The sequence below is a fragment of the Nylanderia fulva genome, unplaced genomic scaffold (assembly GCF_048542155.1).
Source record: "Nylanderia fulva isolate GAGA-0341 unplaced genomic scaffold, ASM4854215v1 Scaffold10, whole genome shotgun sequence".
Taxonomy (NCBI): domain Eukaryota; kingdom Metazoa; phylum Arthropoda; class Insecta; order Hymenoptera; family Formicidae; genus Nylanderia; species Nylanderia fulva.
This window is the reverse complement of record NW_028189193.1, coordinates 6,040,944-6,052,542: the sequence shown is the minus strand read 5'-3', so window position 1 is coordinate 6,052,542 and position 11,599 is coordinate 6,040,944. Positions and strand designations below refer to the sequence as shown.

Sequence of the window (11,599 nt, the reverse complement as noted above, 5' to 3'; positions counted from 1 at the left end):
AAGAAAATAAGAATTATCGTAACATCGTGGAAAAATATCGATCTTTTGATAATAATTCATTGAAGCGGAATTCGATTAGATATAAAAACCCATCTCCCAATTCAATGTAATAACGAGCTGGCAAAAAATAAATTGTAAGATGAATGACACTATCTTAATCGATACAAATATGCAGGACAGCGCGTTGTAATAACATCATTCAATAAATGTCTCGACAAAAACGCGCCTCTTTATTTTTACACATCGATATCTGTCGAACCCTCGCGGGAAGAAAAACGATTCGTTAGCCGACTTACCCCCATGAACACGAACTTACCCCTTAAAAAAATGATCGTACGCCCCCCGTTGAGCGACGGATGCAACTTTCCCTGGGTCGGGGACACAAAAGTAGAAAATGTGTGGGTGTGAATACAATATGTATACACGCCCCTTCTTCTATATATGTATATCCCTCATCTATACAGATATTTTTTGAAAATATTATATCATTAGACGTTATTGAAAAGCGTTCTATTGTATAGCCATATTGCCGTGTTAAATGAGTGTTCCTTTATTTTCTGTTACAAGATATAGGTACGATCGTCAACAATTTCATGCACAGATGTTAATATCAATTACACCGGATTTCCAGACTTATTTATTTCCTCCCAAATTGTGTTCTTAAGGAGATACTGACCAAATATATTTTATCAATCGAAAAAGTGTGATTAGATTCGACTATAAATATATATTTATTGACTATAGGGATTGTTTATTCTTGAAATTATGATGCTTCCCCATTTGGTAATATTAATACTTTAATTGAACAAAAAAGAATTTATCAATCGGTATAGTCAATCAAAATATCAGCACTTGAACTCATAATTTGATAAGATTTTATAAGTTCAAGTGCTCAAATTTTGATTGACTATACAGATTGATAAATTCTTTTGCGCAATTAAAGTACAATATTAATATTAACATATATCAGGGAGCATCATTTCAAGACTAAACAATCCGTATAGCCAATAAGTAAATGATAAAACATGTTTGGTCAGCATTCCCTTAATTGTTTTATTTTTCTTAATCAACTTGATAGCGAATATTGTACGAAAATTGGAAATTATATACGGATCATCTTTTGTTCGGGAAAATTGTAAGCGTATCTAAAGAATCTTCGAAAGTTTTCCGAGATTCAACCCGGAGAATAGATTTTGAAAGTCATCGGACCTTGCGACGCCCCCTTGTTTTCATCACATATCGGTCATCCAGATCCATTTTCTGCTTTCTGATTGTCTGAATAAAATTCGAATTACAACGCACACTTTGACCGCTAAATATTTTACAAAAAAATGTTATGTAAAAAATATATACAGATATAAATACCTTATGCGAATTATATTACAATATTTTGTTTTGAAAAATTGTAGACATATCTCTAGAAAAAGATTACGCAACTTTTCTGAATTTAAGTCATAGATCCTGATAAATTACAGGATCGTGCCATGTCTATTCACATTTTCGACAAAGGTGACTATAGAAATCCCGCTTATTGTCAATGAAAACCTTTGAAATCCTATCCTTAGTATATCCAAAAAAAGATACGTCAGGTATCTTTTTTTCTCTTCAAGTTCTCGGAAATACGCTTGCTTTATCTCGATCTTGTCGCAGAATCACATTGACGGTTCAGTTGCTGTTTAATCGAGAGATCTTGTCCAAAAGCGATTGCAATTGGCTCTATCACTAATCTTACGTGTGATATCAGATGACGCAACAAAGGCATACAAGTGCACTTCTCTGAATTCGCTTTCACAATTCATAGTACGTTTCATTTTAAATGACGTATAATGATACTCTATTATCCTTCATTTCGATCGGTAAATCGATGGCACTTTATTAATGTTTGTTCTATATATAGACAGCAATAATTTGTTTTAGCCAATGTGTTTGTAATTTCTTTAAGAAGATATTATCCACCAACTTCTAAATTAATACTTTGTTTTATACATTTACAGAGAGAGAACATATATATAGACATCTTATAACTATTACTTCTTTTAAAAAAATTGCTACAGTTTGAAAATAACAGAAATTAATTAGAAAATTTTTAGTTATTATAATTATTATTTAGTAAAAGTAATAATTGTCATATCTACATTAATAAATATATTTAAATTATAATAATAAAAATAATAGTTTAATACACATTAAACGCAAAAAAAATGAACGTTTGCAAAGGGATTTTCTATTGAATTTTCCTTTTAGAGACAGAGAGTAAAAAATTTATAAATAATTGGAAATTTTTTGCAAATACGTGACACTATTATATCGTGCAAAACATAAAATGCATGTATTGATATACAATATATTTAATCAAAGGAAAAAAGAAAAATAGAGTTTCGCCTCGAGCCATTCGCTACACTTCGAGGAATAATCGAGTCCCGAAGACGGAAACGAGCGCTAATTTTCTTAGGAAGAATCTCGTTCTGATTCGAGTCCTCGGGGCTACCGGAAAGAACGCTAATGAGAGAACAGAGGAGGAAGGGCGAACGGTGAATCGGAGATGAAAATGAATTGAGTGAATGAACTCAAAGTGCTCCCGAGTGGCGGGAAGTGAGCAACTTCGACGAGAGAGCAGCGAGGCTTTGGTCCCTCCGTCCGCATTTTGTCCTACGTTTCGGGATAACTAACGTAATCAAGCTAATGCGGCTAACTAACGCTAAGCCGCGTCTGACACTGACATGCGTAGGCGCGATACTTAACGTTGTCCAAACATTAGTTTAATCAAATAATTATCATTATTATCTGTGTTTAAAATTAAGTGTATATTGTTAAAACCAGGTCAATTCTTCACTGAAAACAAATTCGTTAAATTAACAAATATTTAGTTCGATACTGTCAAATGAATCATTTATTTGAAACAAATAAATGGGTACTTATTTGTTTTGAAAAAGAATCTCTTATATCAAATAAATATTATTAGTTTTAAATAAATGATTTATTTGACAGTATTGAAATAAATATTTACTAAATTTTTTTCAATGTTCAAGAGAAATTAATTCAAGAAAAATTATAAGATTAATATATAAGATGTTGCATCTAACATAGAGAATTTGTAATTAAGTATTTACTTTAATTGGCCGTCATTTTACATTTGGATATGGAATTAATGAAAATCTTGTTTATCTTAATTTTTACAACAAGTTTCTTTTGAATGCTTTCGAAATTTAATATATTAAATTTTATGTGAAATGAAATTTTTCTAACAGGTTTCATGTAACACTTAAATAAAAATACTAAAGCAAATTTTATTTATAAAATGTATAACAAAATCTTTAGAAAATAGTGATAGAGCATCTTTAAGCTAAAATTGTATTTAACATAAAAAGATACAAAATATATATAATAAATAAAAATAATTATTATTTCACTTAAAATTTTGTTATACATTTTATAAATAAAATTGATATCAACGTTTTTATTATTTTCAAATTATAGTGACGTTTTGACACTCAATTTATAATTATTTATTAGACACAAAATAAATCGGTATCATAGACTCTCGATCCTATTTGCTGTCTCTCTAATCGTGCTATTAATCAGAATTCGTAGCATGATTAACGTTAATTGCGGCTGTTGCACACGTAATATCCCTTCGCTTTGTTTATCATTCCCTTGAATCCCAATGAATTGCAATCCTCCGTGAACCTATCGACGTTCCACGCGTCACGTGGAAAAAAATGCATCACGATCGGCACGCTACAATAAGTATCGATTCGAGTTACCTGTCTGCACCGACGCGAGAGAGAGAGAGAGAGAGAGGAAAGGCCTCGGTTATCGTGTGGGTGATGACTAATAGATTTCGAGACCTGGCCCATCCATCTCGCTCTCTCGAAACCCCCTCGATACAAATCGATCTCGCTGCGGTCCCGTGTGCGCGCCCGCGAAGGATATCGTCTATCGACGATAGATTCCTAAAGCGGTCCGTGCCGCTTTTTTTCGACGGAGCATTTATAACATTGGCCACGGCCCTGAACCGCCCAAGTGTCTGTCCGTAACGCCAAAGAGAGAGACCGAAGCGGTTTGTCATTATAGACGTTCCGTGAACGTTCGAACTGTCAGGAGACGTAGTACTAGAGAGAGGCCACGTCGTCGATGTACTCGTCCAACGGGAATCAATAAGTTTTTCGTATCGGCTCGCGTATAAATCATTTGCGCGTCGACGCGACGATGCGCAGGACTTTCGAACGACGCCTACGGCTCTTCACGGCCTACGTAAGTTTAATTATATAAGATAGATAAGAGATGCGTGCATTAGAAATGGCAAGATGTGATGGCTTCGAGTGCCCGGTTAAACTCTTCGTCTTTCGATCGCGGATCTTCACTCTTTTGTAAATTAAATCTCAAATTTATAGATACACTACCGCTCAATAGTATTTGCCCACCTAAGTAAATTGTGTTGAAATTACTATTAAGAAATAACTATAATTGACTGTAAATTAATGACTATTAATGACTATAAATCAATAACTATAAATTAATGACTATAAAATAATGATTATAAATTTATTACTATAAATGTGACTATAAATTAATGGCTATAAACAAATGACTATAAATGACTATAACATTTGTCTATTACTCTTTCCGGCCTTATGAAGTTCGACAATTATACCTCTCTTCTGTTCAAATAATTCTTTTTTTTTCACAATTTAGTTTTCGAGTTCTCTCTTAAATTAAGGGTAGCAAAATACTTCTGAGCGGTAATGTATCTTCTTGTAAAAAAAAGTTATAGGGAGATCCTTCGAAGACGCGAAAAATCATTGAACTTCCTTTTTGCGGTGCTGATTGTTTATCTCGATCCGTTTTGTTGTTAAATTGAAAATATCAAGCAACTGTCATCGCGAAGACTAACAATTTGACAGTTATAAAATATAAATAAAAACAATACGCTTGTGTTGTCTAGTAAGTATAATTAAAATTAACAAGCATTGTGTATTCAAATTAACTTACAAATCGAAATAGATTTCTGTATATTCATTGAAGCGCATGATCTCCGCGCGACATCTCTAAGAAAAAAACAAATTATATGCATATTTCGTATTACATCATTTCGCATCTCTCTGTTATGACTGATTTTTTAACAATAACAGTGTTACAAAAACATGCTAACCTAAATATTGATTACAAAAAAATCCAATTTTTTCGATATACTTATTGATATGCTATTTGATATACTTTAATCAACATTTTAATACTGGAATGTACAATAATTGTAGTTACACAAAATCAAAAAATAAAGAAGTCTATTAATTAAAATTAACAATTGGACAAATTGTCATTATTTTATTTGCATTCATATACATATTATAGTAGGTACTATATATTTAAATGTCACAATTTTGCAATATATTAACATAATTATAAACTGTTTGACTTATTTTTTATTCATAAATTGCAATATATAATTTAAATTATAGAGCATTCCGTATACCAATTAATTTACAAATCGAAAAAAGACTTCTGTATATTCATTACAGCGCATGATCTTGGCGCAACATCGCTTATAACAAAAGAGATATTATAATTAAAAATATACTTTCTCATCGATCGCGATACATATAATTCAGATATACACGTAAAATTAGTTCTTAGCAGTTCTAATTGAGCTGTTATTATATATCATATTAAATTTATTAATATAATTATATAAATTTAAAAGAAAAGATAATTATAGAGCGTAATCTTCATTATTTTACAGATCGCATGATGACAGTCTATTTTGACATAATAATTATAAATTAATGTAATAAGAAACGATACATTGTTTCGAGAGTATACAAATGTAGAAAATAGATAAGTTTTTAGTATAACATTGAAAGTACAAAAAAAAGAATAGAAACACATATTTTTTTCTTTCAGACAATATCTATTGTGCAAATTTAACTGAAATAATTACCGTAACTAGTTTGTACGTCATAATAATATAATTATATTTATAGAGACACTATTAGCAAAACAAAAAATTTTAGTATCATTATTTCAAGTAATAATAGAATAATACGTCATAATAATTATATTTATAGAGACATTATTAGCAAAACAGAAAATTTTACTATTTATATTTCAAGTAATAATAGAATAATAGTACATATTAATTCGACAAATACTTTATTATTTCTATTATAATTTCTGTTTTCCTTTTATTCATGTCATTTTGAACAATAAAATTAAAAGTGAAAAAAAAACCGTTAAATGTCTTTCAACAATTTACGAAAATAAATTAATATTTTAATATATTATTCGACAATGCAAAAATATTTTATTATTCTTTATTAACCTTACTAATTGAACATGTGTATAACTTTCTTAGTTTAGTCTTCATACTTTCGAAAATAAAATATGTGGTAATAAATAACAGGTATCACAGAAATGTGTTCATAAATTATATATAACATTGTTAAATAATGAAAATCTAAAAATTTTGAAATATTTTTTTCGATTGATCAATAAAAGGAAAATTATTAAATAAAACTCTCCAATTCTATTGTTTACATAAAAATACATCCATAAGTCGGATAATATATTTATGTAACACATAATTATCAACCGTGCAACAAATAAATGAATACATAAGTGTCCATTTAATGAACAACATTAGTACAGAAAAATATAATTCTAAATTTTTCGATTCATTTTTTATTCACAATTTGCATTATAATGTAAAATATGAAGCATTTCTGTATACCAATTAATTTGCAAATCGAAAGTCTTCTGTATGTTTATTATAGCACATGATCCCAACGCGACATAACTTATATTTTTAAAGTAACATAGAAAATAAAGAATAATATTTTTTATATTTTTTACCAGAAAAATATTCAACGTATTTTTCACCTTTGATTTCTCAATTCAATATGATATCATTAAAATACTGTTATTTTTAAGTAACTGAATATATGTATATTGAACAATAATATGTATTGTTCGTCAATTTTAAGTTTATAATCTAAATACATCTTTTTATATTCAATTATTTGTTATTATTTAATCATTTAAATAATAATCGCGATAATTTTATTAGAAAATCAAACATGATATACCATTCCCCCACCATTGATGGTAGTTTGTGTAACAACGAAGTTCTGATCTTGAAACTGTGTCGTAATTGTTTCGATTTCATTGTCTCTAATGTACGGTGGTAGCAACATGTATGCATATCTAGGTCCAAAACCTGTAAGCTTTGCCGCGTATTCCATATTTGTTGCAGTGCTGGCAATGTTATCGAATGCTTCACTCGACAAATCATATTCCGTCAATAATTCTTGAGTCTTACAAATGTAATTCTGCAAAACACGAAAAGTGTTAATTAGAAAACGGTATACACTCTATATACATATGTAAAATATAATAATAACACTATTAGGTATAAAACAAAAATGTTACCTTTATAGAATTATAACAATTTTCTTGTTGAGTTCTGTTGTCCATTGCAATGGCAGAAGTTATTAATTGAAAGTGTGTAAACATTCTTTTTGCATACCGATTTAATTTATATAATATAAAAAGAAAATCATCAGGAGATTCAGATTTCAGTTGTATCATTTTTTTTAATACTTGTCTATGCTTTATCTGGCGATTATTTGAATTGATCAATAGAATCTTCATTCTTTCTAGATGAATGTGCACAGCCGTTTCCTGAGCAACGGGCGAATAATTGTTTAATCGACATTTTAATATTCCGCCGAATACACAAACTGAGACATTGGTCGTCGCAAACTCATTGTGCATGATACTCTCGATTTTTTGAGCAATAACCGCAGTTTTAAAAAAAAACTCAATTGCAAAATTAAAACGATAAACACCTCGTAGAAGCTGCCAACGAAGAAAGCACGCTACAAGACATACCGTGAAAGATGTCGAACTGCCAAAACCGGCGCACATGGGTATTTCCGTGGACACCGTCACGCGAAATGGTGGAACATCATTGCTGACAGGACCAAACTCCTCAGCCATAACAATATAAAAGACGATTAAGAATATTTCTAAAGAATTTCTTTGGGCGTAAGTCCTCCACATACAGTTTGCAGTAATTAAGAATTTCACGTACTCTAGTTGTTGTAGACTTGAAGAGCTTCTTCTAACAAAGTCATTAATAATTTCTAATGGAATATTAGTCTGTAGATTAATATCAGGGAAGTCTATCTCAATGTGTTGTGTTTCTGCAGACAGTTCGGAGAATTCGAGTCTGGTACGACAATCTAAGGTGGTTGTAATGAAGGTTTTACCAAACGCCGCCGAGTGCTCTCCGGTTAAAATGATTGTGCCCGGTGCGGAAATTTTATAACTAATCATCTTTTTTATTCGAGAAAAATATCTCCTTATTCACAAAATTGTGATGTTGAACAGTAAAGATTTGATAATTGAAAAGAAAGAGTTCGAATCGTTCGATATCGCGCACAAGACAAAGTTTGTTTCCTGTATACTTTCTCTATCCTAACTGACAAAGAATTTCGTCTCAGAACATGTAATAATATAACACAGTACATCAAAGTCATGATTTTATAAATAATTGAAGAAGAAGTTGTTCGAACGTATGTATATATGTTTATACATAATACGATAATAATATAATTTTTCAATATCATAAATCAATCTTCTTATTTTCGTAAATAAATTCAAAACAATATATGATATTATAACTTAAAAATATTTTATATTAGCCTACGCATATATTGTGTACGTATATACAATGTATATACATTATAAATAAAAATATATATAAAAATATAAAGGGGATGTAATATATATTTAATTAATATAAGTAATAAAAATAAAAATATAACATATAATATTTTATCAATTAAACCGAGGTTAACATAACATCACACCGGTGTTATTTGAAATCGAAAGTTAAACGTTAAAAGAGGAACACGTCCCATCGTTATGATGTTAAAAGTTAAAAATCAAAAGAGGAACACGTCCCATCGTTATGATGTTTCGTCAACGACTCTATAACATATAATATTTTATTAAAAATTCTAAATCTTAAATTAAAAGAATATAAATTACAATATTATTTTGAAAATTAGTATGCAAACATCAAAGAGTTTTGTAAAGTTTAATACGTAAAAAATACATAGATAAATATATTCGAACGTATAATGCCACTGAACTTTTTTTATAAATATGTATATATAAAGTCCGACAATTATGCCTCTCTTCTCTTCAGATAATTCTTTCTTTTTTCACAATTTAGTTTTCGAGTTCTCTCTTAAATTAAGGGTAGTAAAATACTTTTAAGCGGTAGTGTATCTTCTTATAAAAAAAGTTATAGGAAGATCTTTCGAAGAATCATTGAATTTTCTTTCTGCGATGCTGATTGTTTATCTTGATTCGCTTTGTTGTTAAATTAAAAGTATCAAGCTGTTATCGCGAAGACTAACAATTTAACAGTTATAAAAGAAGAATAAAAACAATATGCTTGTGTTGTCTAGTAAGTATAATTAAAATTAAGAAGCATTGTGTACTCAAATTAACTTACAAATTGAAAAAGATTTCTGTATATTCATTGAAGCGCATGATCTCCGCGCGACATCTCTAAGAAAAAAACCAATTTTATGCCTATTTCGTATTACATCATTTCGCATCTCTCTCTGTTATGACTGATTTTTTAACAATAACAGTGTTTCAAAAACATGCTAACCGAAATATCGATTACAAAAAAATCTAATTTTTTCGATATACTTATTGATATGCTATTTGATATACTTTAATCAAACTTTAATCAACATTTTAATACTGGAATGTACAATAATTGTAGTTACACAAAATCAAAAAATAAAGAAGTCTATTAATTAAAATTAACAATTGGACAAATTGTCATTATTTTATTTGCATTCATATACATATTATAGTAGGTACTATATATTTAAATGTCACAATTTTGCAATATATTAACATAATTATAAACTGTTTGACTTAAATTAATACAATTGTCGCTCGTATATTGAAAACAAAGTGATAAATATAAGGCCAACTTATCGAGCTGAATATTCGAGATGTTCAGTCAACTACCATTTATTACATGTATAAATTATAAAACTACAGTCATTATATTAAAACTAACGCAAATTACAATCATTCTATAAACGTTTCGACCGCACGCGGTCTTCTTCAGTATAATTATTGAAATATAAATTCTTACAATTCACATAATATCGAAATTTAATTATAGTTATTCAGAATCAAGAGTTTTTGAGCAATTAACGCGTGTTTCAATCCGTCCTGTCCAACAATGTTCGCCTCGATATGATCCCTGATTTTGTTCAGATCTCGGATAGTTTCATCGTTAATATGCGAGAAATTAACCCGTTCCGTAGGCGCTGCGATTAATAAAAAATTACCGATCAACGTATGTCCAAATTATAATATGTATCCCCTACAATTGGTAGTATGCTTACCTATCATCGTTCTTCTTGACAATTTTGCTACTTATTAACAGTTATTAAGGATGACACATAACAAACCAACAATACAGAAAGACAGCTCATTTTAAACTCTATGACTAATATGACTCAGATTGTGAATAATTTTAACAACTATCATGAAAGACTTAAATTCACGGTCGAACAAGAGGTTAACCATAGCTTGAATTTCTTAGATTTATCACTTAAAATTATCAATAACAAAATATATATAGACTGGTATCAAAAAGAAACCTTCTCAGGAAGGACGTTATCATTTTATTCAAACCACCCATTATGCCACAAAATTGGAATAATATATAACCTTGTAGACAGATGTCTATTGCTATCACATCCACTATTTTTTAATAAAAATTTGGAGTTAATTATTAATATACTCAGAAGCAATGGTTACCCTCTTGATCTGATTTTTAACAAAATTAATCATCGGATAGAACACATCATATCTAAGGGGAGCATTATAGAGAGACAGGCCAACATAGAAAGAACAAAAAGTATAGGAAATGACTCGGTCAATAAAAAATTCTTTGTCATTCCGTATATAGATGGGATCTCAGAAATGATTGTTTCCTCGGTAAAAAATAAAAATTGTATGGTAGGGTATAGATGTCTCAACAAACTGGATAATATTATTAAAGCGCAGAAAGATAAAACTAAACATCCATGCAATTCGAATGTGGTTTATAAGATCAGTTGCAATAATTGTAATGCATCTTATGTAGGCCAAACAAAGAGGCAATTGCAGACGCGAATAAAAGAACATAAAAATAATATTAGGTTGGACTCAACGAAACATTCAGTAATTTCTGAACACATAATAAATGAACATCATACTTTTAATTGGGACAATGTTAAGATCATGGACAACGAAAATAATTATTATAAAAGACTCATTTCTGAGATGCTACATATCAAGGAACAAAAAAATGGACTAAATTTAAACAAAGATACTGAGTTACTTAGCGAGTCGTATTTTGATATTTTGGATATATTAGCGAACAAGAAATAATAATAGGACAAATAGGACATTAACGAGTAAAACATAGATATTAGATCATATATAAACACGCACGCTCTCCGATCAAGTAGAGTTTAAAATGAGCTGTCTTTCTGTATTGTTGGTTTGTTATGTG

General features: G+C 29.6%; 1 protein-coding gene across 1 annotated transcript; it reads right to left on the bottom strand.

Moving 5' to 3' along the window:
* Positions 1–6,659: 6,659 nt before the first annotated feature.
* On the bottom strand, positions 6,660–8,462 carry LOC114938605 (uncharacterized). Its single transcript, XM_029312595.2, has 2 exons — positions 7,426–8,462; positions 6,660–7,325 (listed from the first exon to the last, which is right to left on the bottom strand). The coding sequence occupies exons 1-2, from the start codon at positions 8,332–8,334 to the stop codon at positions 7,068–7,070; spliced, it is 1,167 nt and encodes a 388-aa protein (XP_029168428.2). The 5' UTR covers positions 8,335–8,462; the 3' UTR covers positions 6,660–7,067.
* Between the last annotated feature and the right edge of the window lie 3,137 nt (positions 8,463–11,599).